Source organism: Pituophis catenifer, unplaced genomic scaffold (genome assembly GCF_029215685.1).
Source record: "Pituophis catenifer annectens isolate HBS135680 unplaced genomic scaffold, rPitCat1.0.hap2 SCAF_1, whole genome shotgun sequence".
Classification (NCBI taxonomy): domain Eukaryota; kingdom Metazoa; phylum Chordata; class Lepidosauria; order Squamata; family Colubridae; genus Pituophis; species Pituophis catenifer.
In genome coordinates, this window is record NW_027256881.1 from 154,752,103 (window position 1) to 154,770,877 (window position 18,775).

At 37.0% G+C, this 18,775-nt stretch overlaps 1 protein-coding gene across 4 annotated transcripts in view; it reads right to left on the reverse strand.

The window, feature by feature from the left end:
* Positions 1-3,562: 3,562 nt before the first annotated feature.
* MEIS1 (Meis homeobox 1) overlaps positions 3,563-18,775 on the reverse strand; it is a 176,784-nt gene continuing 161,571 nt past the window's right edge. For 2 of the 4 annotated variants that reach the window (XM_070956524.1, XM_070956517.1), the window contains exons 10-13: positions 10,601-10,659; positions 8,033-8,122; positions 7,639-7,734; positions 4,980-5,058 (exon numbers count right to left, since the gene is read on the reverse strand). In XM_070956524.1, the coding sequence (XP_070812625.1) occupies positions 7,676-7,734; positions 8,033-8,122; positions 10,601-10,659 (208 nt within the window). In that variant the 3' untranslated portion in view covers positions 4,980-5,058; positions 7,639-7,675. Of the gene's footprint in view, positions 5,059-7,638; positions 7,735-8,032; positions 8,123-10,600; positions 10,660-18,775 lie in introns of all 4 variants that reach the window. The other 2 variants (XM_070956510.1, XM_070956507.1) reach the window with 1 other exon arrangement.

Here is an 18,775-nt window from a genome sequence, read left to right on the forward strand (position 1 = left end):
CGCCCTCACCCCAATCTTGGAACACGTGCTTGAAACGTTGGAAGAAAGCACTATTCAACTTGGGGGAAACGTCCAAACACGGCCGCAAGAGTCTCAAAAGTGGCCGTCCCGCTTCATTTCTTTTGGAAGCAGCCCCCTCCGCCTCCCCACAACACGCGCCGACCAGGCGGAGGACGGTTCACTTCTTCATTTCTTTCGACACCAGTTCATATTAATATACGCGACAAGCACCGACTGAAAAATAATCAGTCCAGGAGCCCCACCGCGCATGCGGCCTCGTCCGACAATCTCTCAGGGAAGGGAAAGCGGGGAGGAAGAGAGGGAGGGAGGCAGGGTGTTTTTTCCCTTTCGTAGAGCAAAAGCTTGAACAGAAAACTTTTACGGTGTATTTTTTTTTTCGGGGTGGGGAGAGGGAAATAGTCCAGCAGGAATGGAAACAGCCCGAGGGTCGCCGGAGCTCTTCTGCAGAGAAGCCACCCGCGCCAAGTTTTTCGTCGGTCGACGACTTAAAACGATTTCCATGCGCAACTGCAAGCCAATCCCTTGCAAGAATGCCCACCCCAAATTTTATTATCCTCAGCTAGAGCGGAATCTCTTTATTTCAGACCGGAGGTTTGGAACGACGGAGGTTAGAGGAATATCGGGAAAAGGAAGGCGAGGGAATCGTTTTTCCAAATCCCCAAAAGATGGCAGTCGAAGCTGGCGTTCCGTCTCCTTTGGCTCTGCAGCGGGGGGGCAGCGAGAGGCAAAGAAAAGGAAGGAAGGAAGGAAGGAAGGAAGGTGGAAGACAACTGATCTGTTTTCAAATGAATCCCTCCAGAGATTTTTCAGGGCAAACAAACCCTACTCTTCTCTGGGCTGCAAACAGAGATGCATTTCAGCAGTCGCTTCAGTCGCTTCCTGCCCCCCACTACCCCCGTGCGAGTGCCGCAAATGGGCCGAAGAGGCGCGAGTCAGAACTTTTATCAAGCTATGCCCTCGCTCGCTCCAGCCCGCGCCCACACCCCGATATGGACCTACGTTAATCTCGATCGTTTTGCAATGGACGGATCAAACTCAAAACTTGATTCCCAGTTTGGGGGGGTTGAGGGGGAAGCGAGCGAGGGGGAGCCGGCGGCGAAGGAGAACCAGACAGAAAAAGAGTAACAGCGGCGCCTTCTTTTTTTCCCATATAGGGTAACTGGGTGTCCAAAGAGAGAATAATCTCCTGTTATTTATTTTCCCCTTTACTTCCAACAAATCGAAGAGGATGAATTGCGGTCTGGTTGCCAAAAAAAAAAAGAAAAGAAAAAAAAGAAAAAGAAAAGAAAAAGGAAGAAAGAGGGGGAGTGTGATAAAGAGGGGGGGGACCCAAATTCTCTCCCTTCCCCCAACCCTCTCTTCTGTCGCTGCTGCCTTCGCTTTGAATGTGGGTAACTAGGAAACAGCCAGCAGCCTGAGAAGGCGGAATTTCCAACGTATAAAATGTTCTTAACGGAGCCATTGAGAGTGTGCAATAAGGCGTGAGGGGGAACTAATCTCTCCATTTAAATGTTTGTGGCAATTTTATCTAAATGAATTTTAATGCTAAACGAGGGATAATTCCCTATTTGTAACCCGTTTACTTCTCTTTCCTTTGCCTGTAAAAGCCGTCTAGCATCATGTGACGAACAATAACAAAAAAAAAAAATTCTTTGAGAGTATTATTCATTAATGTGCTATAATTGCAGCTGATTAAGAGTAACCCCCAAATGCGACGGCCTTGGTTATATTTTTCGAGTAAAAAATAACTGTAAATGAAGGGGGGGAAATCTATTAAAGAAAAAAAAATATTTTTTCCCCTCCAAAACTTTTAATAGCACATACACTTTTTGCTCCGTTCCTGAAAATAAAACATGGGCAAGGCTATCAAGAGCTAACTTTGGCAGGAAATGTATTCTTAATTTTTCTTGCTATTGCAGGTATAAGAAAGATATAACTCCCCAGCCATCTCTAAAGTTGGAAGGAGTTCCTTTGAGCAAAGAAAGGCTGAGAAGGATCTATATTAAACATTTGATTTTCTTAAATCACTGATTGGTTGGCAGTTTCCTAGACAGCCACGCCCTTCCCTCCATTAATGCAAATGACTCGATCTTTGTTGGAATATATCCGAATCACTAAGTGGCTGTTTCAACATCAGTGCAACTTAAGGCATTGTGATTCTCAGCTTCAACACATACATCAGATAACAAAATCCCTCCCCAATGGAGAAAGTAAGCAAATAGTAATTAATTACTAGCAAAGTCACACTCTGAAAACTGCATGCCTTCCACTAAGAGAGACAGAGAACACAGAAAATAAAACGATTCGATTTTTTTATGGCTATAAAATAAAGCTTCAAGTCAGGCTCTGAGCAGAAAGAAACCGCTTTATATAGGAGTAGTTATTTGTGGAGATTAGTCCCAGGGCTTGTCTCCAATGCTAGGTTCAAATTCTGGACAGTGGGGAGTGTATATCTCCTACTACATGCAGACTGTGCTGTCTTATCAACTGGCTTTTCTTTAAACATTTGAGATGTTAGCTGGATAGAGTGGGAATGCTCTCCAAGTGCTTCAAGCAGTAGATAAACCAATCTATCAAACTTTGCCTACTAGTCACCAAACAACTGGTCTCCCTTTTAAATCTAAACGGGGAATTGTTAAGGCGGTTTTATGGGGTGACATCTGTGTGAATGGCAGACATCATAGTTCTCACCACTGAGGTCTTTTGTTCCTATCAAGCAGTTTACCATTAAATCTTTTTTAAAATAGGTTTTTTTTTATTAGTTTGCCTTAAGTGAAAGTTTCTCTTTTTTTCCCATGCCCTTAGGAAACTTTCTATAGATGTAATATTATTTAGAAGAAAATTATAAGGTATTGTAAACCTAAGCATGTTATTTGGTTCTAGTTAACCAGCTGGCTGCAGAGCAGAATATACAACTATGCTGGAAAATTGCTCAGTATTTCTATCTGCAGCCATTTGCAGCAACCAGATTTGTTTATGAACATTGGGTTTTTAAAGAGTAACATCTTTTACTGTAAGTAAATGCAGTAATTCAGGTATAATGACTGGCAAAAAAAAATTGTAATCAACATTAACATTTTGAGGAATAAAATTTAACTTACATCCTAGAGTAATTTAATTCAAATAACAAATATATTACATAACAGTATTCATTAATCTTGTGCAATTGGTTCTTTTTTGATTTGGAATTATTAGCATCTAATAACAAAGATTTGGAAATCACTTGAAAATAGATAAATAGGACTAGGAAAGTTCACCATATAAAATACTTTACATTAAAAAATATTACTCAAACTGCCTAGTGGTAAAATTATTTTGAGAGAGTGAGACTGGAATAGTTGCTAGCAAATTGCTACAATTTTAGAGGGCTTGGGCAGAAAAAATAAAATTTTCAAGCAGTTGAGCCAGCGTGACAAAAATAATTTGCTTTTATTTTAGATTCAGTTTCATTACTGCACTTAAACTACTACAGCTGGGCTTTGAGTTATTGTACAATCCAAACAGTTTCATTCAGAAACTCTAAGACTTAATGTGCAATGATTATTAATAATAATTAGCTCCTTGGTTTCTTGATAGAAAAAAGGCTATCAACAAGCATTTGTTTAACCACAACAAAAGTATAATTAGCTTATCCCACTTAGTAAATCTGTATGCATGCCAACTCATACCAAACTGCTACTTTTACAAAAAGAAAGAAAGGAAGGAAAGAAAGAAGAAAGAAAGAAAAGGGGGAAAAAAGCAATAATACAGTTCATTTTTCCAGTCCTTTTTGCACAAAATTTATTTACAATGTATACATATATGCTCCATGATGGGACTATGGAAAAATGCATGACTGATGCTTTGCCGAAAAAAATAAAGTCAACATAGTAAAAATAACTCTTCAGTTCATGGTTTGAGAGGCATAAAACAGGAAGTAATGTAGGTGGTTGCTGCTGCTGCTGCTGCTGCTTCTTCTTCTTCATGGGGATAATGATGCTCTGATGTGACAATTAAGGTCAAACACACTTTTCTCTTGGTTTCCATGCCTCCTCCTACCAGTCTCCTTAAGACATTGCCTGCAACAGCTGATTAATCATTGTTGAGGACTGCAGTTTTTCCCATCCTTCCCGATTTACATCTGTTCAGGCCAATTCAAATATGGTGAGTAAATGAATTAGACATGCAAATTCACGCCCCAGGCAGGGAGAGGGGGGAAGGATAGGGGGAGAGAGAGAGAGAAATAGAGAGAGAGAAAGAGAGAGAGAGAGGAAAAAAAAAACAAATACAGAGTGCATGGCTGAAATCCTAGGATAGAAGAAATGTTCTTCTGCCTGACATAGGTATTTAAATGCTCTAAAACTCCTGCAAATATATCTTTTTTGTCATTTGCAGGATAACTGTAAGGCTTTTTTTTTTTTTTTAATGTAAGGAGGCTTCTGCAGGAAGTGAAGAGTTATGGAAACAACACACATAGTGTGGAAAAAAATTCACATTTTTTTTCTTAAAAAATCTATAAGAAAGAACGTAATATGGATAACAGAATAATAGCATTTTACAATATTCAACTCTGTTGCCTTATATAGTTATTTTTCTTGTCCCCAGAAGTTGACTTCAGTTGGTGTATTTTTCCTGCTTTTCAGGGTCCCTATAAAGACAATCTGATTGTTCCTTGGTCCAAATTAGATGCCAAGAATGGAACTCCATTAAGTCATGGTAGAACGACAATATTTCAAATTTGCCGTTCATGAAAATAAAAGTATATTCCTTTAAGCTACTGAGCATGAATGTCCATCACTTGTCCACTCATTGCTGGATCTCCTGTATTGAGCATGGTGGGGCTAGTCGCTGACATCGGCATTCCAGAGTGGGGTGGTCCACCATGCATCATCATTGCTGGGTGATGGGGGTGTCCCGGAAGGTAAGGATGCATGGGGGGGCCGTGACGCAACTGTGCTGGATGGGAGGGCATCTGGGGTGGTGTATAACTTGGCTGTCCCATTGTCATGCCCATTGGACCACCCCGAGACACATAATCCCCTGGCATACTTTGCAGTCCTGGGGGAAAGAAAAAGAGAAACTTGTGAATATCAGCTTGGACTGATTGAAATATAGCCATCCTGTTTACAGGTGATCCTTATTTAGCAACTGCCTCTTTTAGCCACTGTTATGATGGTGATGAAAAAGTAACTTTATCACCAAGCTTCACAATTATGACTTTCACAGGTCTGGGAAGCAAAGAAAAGTAGATTGTAAGCACAGTTGCAATTTCACCTTGTGACTGCTTCATTTAACAACCGAGCTGTCAGTCCCAACTGTGGTTGCTAAACAAGGACTGTCTCTAATCTGGTCAAGGCCTTTTTTTAATGGTTTTGTACTGAAACATTGCTTAGAGAATTGAACTATTGTAAAAACAAGCCAGCTACACATACTGTATACTAAAACAAACATTTGTGTACAGTACCCCCCAAAAGAGCATTACTATTCTGTTTGGAAGGTAATCTTTTGCAGAATGGAAAGTATAACCTAAGCTTAATGTATAAGAACTCTGTGAACTATATACTATGAAACATTTTCAATAAAAGAAGCTTCTTGTCTGTCCTTTAATAGTTTGTCAGAAGCAGGAATGTGTCCCACAGAAAATAATTCACATGCTCATATTTGATATGGACATGTGAGCTACAAAAAATGTTTGACATCAGTTCCTGAATACAATCCCTTTATTTTCTCTGATTTTTAGAAACATAATCTCTTTTGGGTAAAATATAATGAAACAAGGTTCTTTGCAAGAAATAATATGGTGTTCTGAGAAGGATAACTGGTTTAAGTAACTTCAAACATCATTCCTAGTTTCTTTTTTATTTAGGCTGCAAATGGAATTTTTTTGCAAAAAAAAAAAAAAGATAGTGCTGAGGCACATGGCCTCCTATCTTGCTGAAATTGATACCATGATAAAAGAATGGTTTCTAAATCAAACCTGTTGTTTTAAAATGCACAGAACCCAATAACCAATATCAATTAATTCCTTCTTTGAGATTGTTTTTATCGGAGGGAAAAAAGCAGAGCTCACTCAACCTTTCAGTGATTTTTAAGAACAATAAGAAAAAAAAATGGGCCTAAGACAATCAACCTCCAGCTTTCGGTGGGCCTCTGCCTTCTGCATGGATTGCTGTACTTGATGGAAACTGACAGATGTATTGTTTCTGAGAGCTATAAGCTCCATAATCATCAAGGGTGAAAGGCATAGCTCTATTGCTAAGTAGGTTCAATTGGCTTGAGTTCTAAGTAATAGTGCACTGTGAATTCTATGAACACCTTAGAATCAGGTCTCCAGACTCTAGCAATGAACCGCTGCTTAATCTAGCCTAAAGGAACATTTTTGAACTAATGAAAATTGGTTATAAAATATACTGTACTCACAGCTGTTTAATAAAAAAGGATGATTTTTGTAATAACCTATTAATTTAATTGGCCACAAAGCATAAAATACATCATTTAAAATTTAATTGACCTAGAAAGTAAGAAACAATATTGAAATTAACTAAGCTAGAAAAATGTCCATAATGAGATAATAACCTAGTTGCATTCCCAAGCTGACCGGGAATGTTTTCACAGCTAATTGTTAAAAACTTGTTTTTGACTAACATTTGCAAAATGGCTGGGAAGCAGCATCCACCCTGATAATTTCTAATGGTATGGTAAAGTACTGAAAGGCATGCACAAAAAGATTGTCATGAGCAATGTTTCCACTTTTACGGGGGGGGGGGGGGAATGAAACAACTCCGGGAATATTTAATAGGCACTGATATTTTTTATATTGCCTTATTATTATTTTTTTAAACAGCCCCTTTCTCTTTTAAAAGAGAAGAGCAAAGAACTGGGACAGTGTTTGCAGGCTTATTTCACTAGGCTTGCCACTGAAGATTGCATTAATGATCTCTATTTTAGTACACTGAATAAGTCAAATCCATTTGTCACACTGCAACTGATGGCATACTTAATTTGGATATAGTCAATTAGCCTGGGCTAAGCTCCATAGCCTGCTGTGCGCACCTCGGTTTGGTATTCTCTTTTTTTCCCTTTGCCCTCCATAATCCCATTATGATAGCCAGACAAAGAGAAATAAAACTTTTTAAAAAGTTTCACAATTACAGAACTGCGTATCCTGAGCGAAGCTTCTGTTTCTTCTACCTAAAAAGAAGTTTCTGTTTTAGCTTTTTGGTGTCTTGCAGGTTAGTGTAGAAATGTAACTCATGCATCAACTGTGGTTAGACAGATTTATGACACTTTGGGGACATGCTCTTTCGTCTCCTTGCACTGCTGCAGACTGCTTACATTTTGCAAATCAGTCTGTTACTATGACAACTCCTCCCCTCTCTCTCCTCTTGGCTGTTTCTTGTTTTGTCATGTGGTCAGTACTGTATAATAGCAACATACAGGGATAAATGTACATCATATACAGTGCTTTCTAAACTGAAAGCTTGATCAAAAGAGAGAGAGAGAGAGAGCATACAGAAACCAAGAATTTCATGGGAAGAAATGAACAAGCATGAAACTATGGGCAAGGAGAATGTAAGAAAAATGCAAGAAGGGAAGAATCCAGAACACAGTGAAGATAACGACCCCATTTGTACTTACTTCCCCCTTGCTTTGCGATTGGTTAACTAGATGAAGGTTACATGTAGTGCCATTGCCCCTCCATGCCCATATTCATGCCCATTCCACTCATAGGTCCTAGAAGGGAGATAAAAAAATCCAAGAAGATGCCAGAGAATGAGCAAAGTCAACAGATAGTGCCAAAAGACCCTTAAAAACACAGATATACCAGAGGCTCAAGGAATATTCAGACATTAAGAGTGGAAAAGATCCCTGTCTTGTCCCTAGGTCATATTTCAAGTGCACCAGAAGACAGGAAAAGGCAAGGCAAGGCAAGTGCAGCAGAGGATGAGGCAGAGTTACCTGTGTTTACAGTGTGAAGAAATGGCATTGTTGACACATTAGGACTCGGAGGAAAGTGCATGGCAACTCTTACCTGGTGCTCTGATTCCCATGTGCTGTTGACCATCCATCACAAAACCTCCCATTGGTTGTCCATCTGGGTTATAAGGTGTTCCTTGGCTTACTAAAAAGGTGCAGGAAATTGCTTAGTATCTCTTTATCAGCAAAATGATCAGTTGTCTTGGAAGGAACTGATCAGTTCATTTCCAGACACATTGGAGTTTAAAGTTATTGCTATTGTGTCAGCTGTTTTAATTGAGAAACAGTTATTTTTTTTAATACCTTCCTCATACCTTACAGAAAAAAGATTAATAGCTTCTTTAGTCCTCTACCACCTCATCTGAATCAATAAAGGGAAATATGAGTCTACATAAGGGTATCTAACAGCTGCCTCTTGCTTTCCCAGCCCATGTGCATACATTAAAAATTCCCCCACATGAAATTAATTCTTTGCTGCAGCCAGATTACGAGCCAAGCACTCCGTGTCTACACCTGTCTGCTCAGACACCATCTATGAATTTTATTATGGATAGTTTTAAATATTCACAGATAACTCACATTTTGGTTTCGGCTTAGTGTGATGCATGAATCCATCCCAAAGAAAATACAAGCCATGGTTTACATATCACTTGGATACATCTGTACATCAGGCTAAGCCAAAAATGCAAACACACTATATTATGATTATATTATGACTATTATGACAGGCCTTACAAAGCTGGAACAGTTGTCTTCAAAATTAATTTTCTATGCATGTACAATAATAATGCAACTGCAAACTAGTGTTCTTTTACAACTTTTCTCAATCTGAATCTATCCAGGTATTTTGATCTGTAATTCTTGTCAGTCCTAACAATAATGGCTTGCAGTTAGAAAAGTGGAATTTGCAAGTAAAAACAAAACTATAAGGCACCAAGTTGGAAATAATGAATTAATAGTTATGGGAGTCTATTAACGGTTTTAAATTATCCCAAAACCTATGTGTAGCAGTTAGTCCTGTGTGGGAACACATTTCTCATTAATGTGTTCTTTTTTAAAAAAAAAAAGACAATAGAACTTGCATTCTTTACAGATGTGCGTAAGAATGCATGCACATATAAGACCCATGTCTGCTCAAATACATATATACAAATCTCGATGAAAAAAAAAAAGATTGGTAATACTTCGCTGGGTCAAAAATGATCCCTTCCCCCATTTCAATAAAGATATTTATTGCTTGGGACTATCTCTCTGCCATAAATGGAGATGGCTGGGGAAAGCAGCTCACATTTTGGAAGAATATTAGACAATAAATAAAAATTCCAGAGCTGCTGGTGGGGGTGGGGGTGGGGAGGAGGGCTAGCAGTTAAAAACAACCCTACCACTGCTTTAAGCAGAAGCAGAGTTGCAATAAGCAACCTGTGGTTTTTCTTATTGAGAATGGCAATGGCTTTCTCTATGGACCATTCTCTCAACGAGAAATACCATGTGTTCCTGAAGAAGCAGCAGTCCCTTTTTCATTTCCTTCACATATCTATTAGGCTAGGCTCCTTGGAAAATAGAACGAGAAATTTATCCCAATGCCATAGCGCATGGAAAGATTTTAGGAATGTTTTCATCAAGTCCACAAATGCTGAAAAATTCCGGGGTGAATAATATGACCCCACTCTACGTAGATGTTTATAGTTTAAATCATCAGACTTTGAAATGCATGCAGAGACCATGGCATGGCACCACTAGCTCCATTGCTCCTCTTAAGGTTTTGATTCAGTCACTGCAGGGCATTTTATGAGTCTTGTAGATTGACCAGGAAGATGTACAGATACTTAACCAATGTTTAAATAATCTTTAAGAGTAGATAATCTTGGCTAGTCTTGCTGGTATTTCTTCCCTGAAAATAATCACCATGCATATAATGCCTGGAAGATACATTTTTGTATTTGGCAATAACATGGAAAAATAAACATGTAGAATATCCAGAAAGAATTAAAGCCTTGCTATTTTGAATCTTGATAGAAGTCAGTGTGATGATTATAAGGTTCATACATATCAAAATACAGATACCCCAAAGTGAAGGATAAATGGAAGATACAGATGCAAAAACCTTCAGCCACTTAAAAAATCAGCACATGAATTTTAAGATTCTAACAGAACATTAAAAGCTAGATAAGCTGCCTTTCTTTATTAAAGCACATGTAGTTCTACCTTAACTGAATGTCTTTGAACTTTACTGAATTCCACAAGCACCGTGACCCTTTTGCCCTTTGGACAGGTAATAAAGTTTACAGCAATTCTACATCTAGCCATGCACCAGGGAGTGTCATAATAGCAGAAATAGCTGGGAAAAGATTTTTTTTTAAAAAAAAAAAAACAATAATGTATGTCTGGTATTAAGATACAGTAAGCAACCATGTAGTTTATGGCTGACAGGATAAGTTTACCTCCAAAATATGCTCAATTGTACTAAATCCACTAACTTTGAAATAAATCATGGCGGACTTTGTTTTGTCAGCCATTCTCTGCATTATTTCCCAATTATTTACCAAGAAGAGATCTCCTGGTGAATGGCTTGTGAATGTTTTCTGTCAGCAAGACAGGGCTACAGTTAATATTGAAAACTTGCCTGCTCGGTTGGACTGGTCTATCATGGGCTGAACTATCCTTCTTCTAGCATTAATAAACCTGGAACAAGAAAAGAGAGTGAACTGTTATTTATTTATTTTTTTAAAAGCCCCCTATGCTTGTACTCAGCACTTGGAAGATGGTTGGTATATGTTCCCTGGGAGTTAATTTTAGTGTACATTCAAATGCGGCAAAACTCGTAACCTCTCTGATGACCTCTGAAAATGCAAGTTTGGATTGTGAGTTGATTTATGCTGGCCTTCCTTTGCCACAGTTGGACACTTTTATTTCATCTTTTCATGGGGGAGTTGGCAGAATTTTCAGGAAACAAGATCAATTTAATTCTTTTCAATTCAGATTATGCTGGAGGAGGTGGAACTGGGTGAGAAAAAGATGCCAATCCGTAAAAGCAATCATTCCCTTTCCCTCTCACACTTAACATAATTAGCAATATTTTTCTAGTAAATTCTCTTTTTCCCCTCTCATTATTTTATCAAAGCCTTCCTTGCTTCTCCCAACCATAATTTTGTTGTAATGGTTTTATTAAGATGGCGAACTATAATGGTAGTTCACCATCAAATAAGAATATGTCTGGAGTTTTATCTCCAGCAGGTCACACTGCTTTGGACAACACGGTAATCCATTTTTTCTATACAGTATTTATTTTTCTTTTCTTTCTGCTTCTTATGCAAAGAAGCATAAAGTGTATCATAGCTATACAGTGATGCAACTTTTTTTCCTCCTGCCAAGACTGAACATTTAAAACAATCAATGTATTAAACTTTAATTAATGTATCACAGAACTAGATTGGGTTGAGGCAACAAGTGACCCGATTCAGATAAAGCATAGTTAAAATTTGTCATTTGAACTTATATTCTAATGAACCCTAACCTTCATTCATTCTGAAACTATTATGAAAAAAAGAGATTATTACAGTACAAAGTAAAAGTGGTTAATTAGAGCTAACTGAAGTTAATTGTGTATTATACATATCTATTCAGAAGTAATTTCCTCTACATTTAATGACTTTATTTATAGAAATGCAAATAACTATTGCAGTCCTAATGACGTAAATGTAAAGTCCAAATTAAAGGACATCCCTTCATGAGCATCATGATAACTAGTATTTCATACTTATTTTCTTCATTTTCATACAAATACCACTGAATATTAACACAGCAGAAAGGATTTCTGGGGAGTCTATCTTATCTTAAATCTTATCTTAGATTGTCCTTTGTTGCCTGGTTGAAATATGACACTCTCTTCAAGAATGAAAAATAAAATGTTAGAATGGAAATAAAAAAAAATCACAAAGTTTCAGCTTTTGTTGTTGGCTATTTCATGTCTATTTAAAGGCACTGAACTTTGTTTAGGCCTTTTATCCACACTACTGTGACCTGATTTTAAATAACATTCCTGCTTGATATTCCCAATCCACAAACCAGCCATTGCCATCTAGCTTTAAACAGAGGGGGAGGAAAACAACAACAATGAGGCTTGAATTTTAAGTTTCCGCTTCCTTCCACACTATACTGAACAGGCTAGAATCTTGAACACCAATCCCATCCACAACACTTTTGAAGAATGTTGTTTTTATGGTACCAAACTGTCCTATCTTCACTGTTTCACTGAAATTAAGAATGAATTTTTAATTAGGTTTATTTATTTATTGTTAATTATTTATCTCAGTAATATTTCCATATGCCATTTGTCTAATTTGTTCCCGCTATGTTTGCAAATATGATAGCTCATGCTGCTACCCCAGTCATAAAGGTTACACCTATAAAACACTGCTGTGAACTTCCATTCCTTTTTAGATAAAAGCGAAAATGTAAACTCTTAGGTGGAAGATAGCTATTTGTATTAAGCACAAATATCAAACTGGTCAGCAAAAGGCTTCCATATTTCTTCTCTCGTTAGAAAAACCACAAAATAAACAATTAAAACTATTTTTCTCTTCAATGAGCTATCATATATTATCCCTAATTTGAAAACTGTCAGAAAATATTTCCATGCAAATTTTCAAAGGAAGATTACAAAGCAGTTGTTGTTTTTTCCCATTTATCATGAAGCACTATCATACAATTGATTTTTCCACTGTAGATACCCTTACCTATAGAAGACAATTTTAATTTCCAGGCATAGAAAACATCAAGTGTGCTATTAAGAGGAATGTATGCTTGTCAGCTTCCTGAGGACCTCACTGAGTCAAGTAGCTTAGTTGATACACTTAGTTGATGCCCTCAGACAGAAATCTGTAAAATAGCATTCTCCAAACTGGTGCTCCTTAAACATGTTAGATACTGACTCATACTATTTAGACTTTTAGATTTTAGATTTTTTAAAAATACATAACTCAAGGCTGTGAACATAGCTATTACTCCTCCTTCCTCCAATTTGCTGCAACAACAACCCAGTAAGTAAGGTGAGTTGGGCTGAGAGAGTGACTGACCCAATGTCACCCAGCCAGCTTTCATAGTTAAGGCAAGACTAAAACTCACAGTCTCCCAGTTTCTAGCCTGGTATTTAACTACTGGATCTAAATGAACCTCTCCTATTTCACCAGTTTCAGTAAGTTTGCATTTTTCCCCATAGTCTTATGCAAACATCTTTTAACTGTGCCTCAGGGACAGAGATACAGTAAAGAACTTGCTTTACCTCTTGAAAAGCAGCACTTACCTATATCTGATCAGGAGCCATGGTGTGTGTGTATGTGTGTGTGTGTAGTGCAAAAACAAACAGTGTCACAACAATTGTGGCTACAAAGCTGGAAATTATATAAACTTCCACATTTATGTTAAGGATGGGTATACTGATAGGTTGGTATGCCTATTTGCTTTAACAGTCAAATTCCCCATCAGAACGGGGACTGATTTGATATACCTTGTCAGGCTGGGTCTTCTCTGCTGGGAAAGGCTTCCCATTTGTGGCAGTTGGGACTCTGATTTTAAGCAATCCTAGATCAATAAAGTCTCCAGCTGGAGATAAGTTGCACATGCTTGCGAGCCTCAGGCTTATGGGGTACTGTTTATCAGTTTAATAGGTCGCCTGAAAGTATTTTGCCTCCAGACTAACAACATCCACAAGCCAATATGGGAAGCAATGGGTGGAAACTAATCAAGGAGAGAAGCAACTTAGAACTACGGAGAAATTTCCTGAGAGTTAGAACAATTAATCAGTGGAACAACTTGCCTCCAGAGGTTGTGAATGCTCCAACACTGGAAGTTTTTAAGAAGATATTGGATAACCATTTGTCTGAAGTGGTGTAAGGTTTCCTGCCTAACCAGAGGGTTGGATTAGAAGACCTCCAAGGTCCCTTCCAACTCTGTTATTTTGTAATATTAGAATCTATTTGGAATACAGTAATTCTCCTAAAAATATACAAATGGGAAACATTGTATCATAAATAGATTCAAGTTTGTTTTCCATGAATTCATCTATTGGAAGCAATCTACAAGACCACTTTTTCAAGAAGAAAAGATCCTATCTGTGTTCTGTGACAATAGTGAAGCAATATACAGAGGGAACTATAAGCTTACTGTATACAACATTACAACACTTATTTAATTAAATAATAGAATAATGGTAACAGTAAAACTAATGATAGTACAAACAATTAGATAAAAAAGTTTTGGATACTCATCCAAAACTAGGAATATTTATCTATTCTTAATGGGAAGCATTTACGGAGCCAGCAGACTAAAATGCTTGCTTAAGAAAATGTAGACGACTTAAAATAAATGCTTCTCAGCTCTTTTTTATGAAGATCTATTTTATTGTACTGTATGTTAAAGCTATCAGCAACAAAGTTGTCCCCTGATATGAGGGGGGGAGGGGAGGGAAGGGGAAAATTTCAGGTTGAAACCTTCAAGTGACAAAATTTCATTTTAATGTCTTTTTTAATTTAACATTTCCTCTTTGTGATCCTGAACAAGATACAAGCTGAAACATACATGCCATGGCCCTTGGTTCTTTAAATAACATTTTCCACAAAGGCTTAACAGTTGACTTTCTCCTAAGTATTTTGTGTTTAATAACTATTCTGAAAAACAGCCCAAATGTTAGGGTGCTTTCAGAAGAAAGAACATTTTCCTTCTAGCCAAAGTAATAAAATGACATTCTTGCTCCTCCCCCTAGAAGTCAAATGGAGGTCAGCTCCCAATCCTTGATTCTGTTTAAATAAGCTGGTCCAGCTGTTTGTTTCCAAAATACCCTTTAACCTTCTGTTCCATCCTCTCTGCTTTTCTAACAGAACCCTTTATTCTGCATCATAGCCAATTCCAAACACGTATACATTTAAAAAGTATATTCATTAAAGCTTTTCACAATGTCTTAAGTGTGTATCTTAGAAAGCCTATATTTTTAGTTCCTCACAGCTTTAATTAAGCAAAACGTCCTTGATAAAGGGAAATATATACCCTTTTTTCCCCTCTAGATGCACGTGGTTTAAGTCTCCAGAAATCTGTCTCAGGGAGGTCAACAATTATTTGAATTTCAGTATCTTCAGATCTCACTACATCTTCAAACTTGCCAATAAACTGTAAATCTACAAGTTCACATTTTAACTTAAGGGTCCCAAGCCTTAGCAATTGCTATGTAATACCATCCTCTTTCCAAGTAGTATTTCAGTACCCTTCAATTCATTTAGAATTTAAACTGTTTCACCTTTTAAAAAAATATAAAAGCCTTGTCTTGGAAACAGTGTAAAAGCTGCATATATTCCCAATATGTATTGTCACAAATGTATATCCATGTTTATTTGTACACACAGACTTTGGTTAACAGTATTGTATCCATCTAAACATTTTTCCTCAACCAAAAGCTCTCAAACACTGTTAGGCAGAGTTGAAAGTATAATGATTTTAGAAAAGATTATATTTTACATCAGTCTGTCCAAAATGACAATTTTGCATCTAAAGTCCTCCATTATACAGTAGCAGGGAAGCAAAAATGAATTAGGAGGAATGAAATATTTAACAATTTTCCCTACCTGCAGATAATAGCTGGTATTCTTGCTTTTCTGAACAAGAAATATTAAACTGAATTATGCTGGTCTATGGCTGTAATAAAGATTTGATTTGAATATTAAACTGACCCATCTTCCCCTTACAGAATATCACGATGTGATGTGCTCTTATAATGTTCGCTCAGTCTTCAGTCCTCCCCCTCCTCCATTATTATTAAGTCAAACTTGCTCATTCTAATCTGGGTATCTCTGTAGTAAAAAAAAAAAAAAGTCTCTGGGTCACATGACACCTTTTAGATTGAGACCCAGTGATGCAGCAACCTAATTTTGAACTTTGATCTTCTGCTTCATTATCATGTACAAATTTTGTTTCTTCTAAATTAGAGGCTGCACATCTAGCAATAACAAAGAAGGTGGCCGTTCTCTTTGTGGCCTGAATCTGACTGAAGAATTACTGCTAGTGTATTAATATTTTCATAGGGTCAAAAAACACTACTTCGGTTTAACTAGGATGCCTTCTTAATACACATCTGTTCTTTTCCTATATTAATATAGTCTTTACTTTTCCTTTACTTTATTATTTTGGATCTATCTGCATTGCTGGTTGAAATGAAAAATCACACTCATTCATACTTCTGCTGACTGATTAAAATAAGTACTTCCCTTGCGATCAGTGTCTATGAAAAGTCACCTTTGCTTAATAATCTTTAAAAGGCTTGAGTTATAATATCTCTCTCTCACCTGTCCCCCGCCCCCCAACCTTGGCTTTTAAAAAGCATATTGCTTTTGAACTAAGTTTTCACAACATATGGTACTTTCTGGAACCTAAGTCGCAAATCGTTTTGTTAGAAATTCCACATTAAAAGCAGAAAAGGGACTGAATTTAAGCTTTGCTCATTTACTTCCCAAGCTTTGTAAAGCAACATAAGCATTCATATGGATAGGAAAGTACCAACTAATCAAATGCATGCTATCATATAGCATCCTTATAATTAGGTACCCTTAGTATAGTTATTTTTATATTTACAACTTCAAAAAAATCCACCTTTATTCTTGTACTTCTAATTGCTATTGCCTCCAAACTTGAAATTCAGCAATTTTTAAAAAGTGTATTACTTTTGGTGTACTAATTTACTTATGTCTAGCAAAAAAAAATAATAACATTAAAATCATGTTTATGTTTAAAATTTAAAAATAGTCTTCTTTGTAAAGTATTATTTATTTTGCAGAAGCAATGAACAGATGTTTACTTTTCAATTCTACATACTATCCTGTAAGAAAAACTAGATTACTATAGTTATCTTTATTCAATATGGTTAGTATCTTGCTAGATATAATCACAACATCCTAAAATGAGAACCTAATGTTAAAAGAATTCTAAAAACAACCATTAAAAGTTTTGTTTTAATCTTCAGTTCCACTACTGAGCTGATTGTAATCTGCAACTTCCATTCATTAGCCATCTATGCTTTCAATTCATCTCTTATTTGTAAAATTATGTTCTTAATCTATTCCAAAGAAAGTTGACTCAATGTAAAGTTAAACCTTATGAAGTCATGGTTGGCAATTTTTCTTGGTTTCAATTCCTTGGAAGTAAATGCAATTCAGGACTTGAAATGCAAGTACATCATTTAAAAACAATAGAAGGCAAGGGAAGAAAAAAAACACATTCTTTTCTTAGTATCCATTCAAGAAATGTAATAGAGGCATTTATTTAATTCACAGCAAGTTTATCTATCAGGTTTATCAGTGGTCCCCATCCCATCTTTTCTAGCAATACTGGAATATTTGACAAATTAGTACATTCAACTGGTAGGCAAAGATTGTGTTAACATTTAAGTATAAACTACAAATAGTGCAAAATACAAAGCTTGGGATGAAAAACTACTGAATCATTTGACAATATTGCAAGGCACTAATTAAAGTAGAGTAGTGTTTTGCTGTTGAGTTTTTAAAAATAGTTTTTGACTTTAAAGCAGGGTTCTCCAATCCCAGGCTGCAGTCCATTCTGAACCGGGCTGTGGATGAGTGTGTGCACAGCTCCACTTGCACATATAGAGGGTGGGTGCATGCACAGCTCCATCTGTGCAAGCTTTGTCAATATGTGCCTTTTGAACACTTCAGAAAACTTTCCTATCATGCAGTTTCCCCAAATGCACAGCTCACCACTCTGGAGAACTTTGCAGAAGGGTGGAGGGCACCATTATTTGTATCAGACCATGGGGAAAATAGAGGCACTTGTGTAGATACATTTGTCAATAGTAATTATTGTTAGCTGACACTCCTACTACATAGACGAGCAAAGGCTTAACCCTCACACAGAATGACAATAACATCAGCATTACACAGTCTTCTTAGAATTATTTTCTCTGTGGAGCTGAACAATATATTGGGTCAGCTGCCTCCAAAATCTCTATCAGTGAAACAAGTATAATCATTTTTAAGAAATCACTAGTCAACAGAGAACAGAAATAAAAAAATCCTATGTGGGTAAGTAGGACATGGGGTCATCTCTGAAAGAAAATGTTCCAATAAATGATGTTCCACATTCTTCAGACAAAAATAAATCAGGATAATTAGGCTTTATTTCAAATGCTGCTCTAACTAAAAAAAATGAAACACTTTCAATAATATATTAAAAATGGTAGAGGCTAAAAAAGTGGAACACAACAATAATGCCCATGTATTAACCCTGGATATAATGTTAACCCTGGGAATGCTTTCCCTGGTATCATTCTAGTGACTTTCATAGTCCTGTTCAAGTAATCAACTGAACACAAATAAACTAAAATGTATAGAGCAGGTTTTCTCAACCATAGTAACTCTAAATTGTGTGGAACTCTGAGAGTTGAAGTCCACACATTTTAAAGCCACTAAATGTTGAGAAACACTTGTAGAGATGCACACATAAACCCTGTTCCCAACATCCTAGTATAAGGGTTTTTCTGTATGTTGCTCTGCTAAATGTACGAAAAGCTAGCAAGCAGCCTGTATGTAAGTTTATTACGGGAACCTTGCATTACATTCTTGACCCCTATAACACTTTTATCCTGTAAAAATTCAAGCAAATTTATGAATGTAATTGGCCACTTAATATCAAGTAAAAGGTAAAGGTTTCCCCTGTCCAGTCATGTCCGACTCTGGGGGCAGTGCTCATCTCTATTTCTTAGCCAAGGGAGCCAGCGTTGTCCGTGGTCATGTGACCGGCA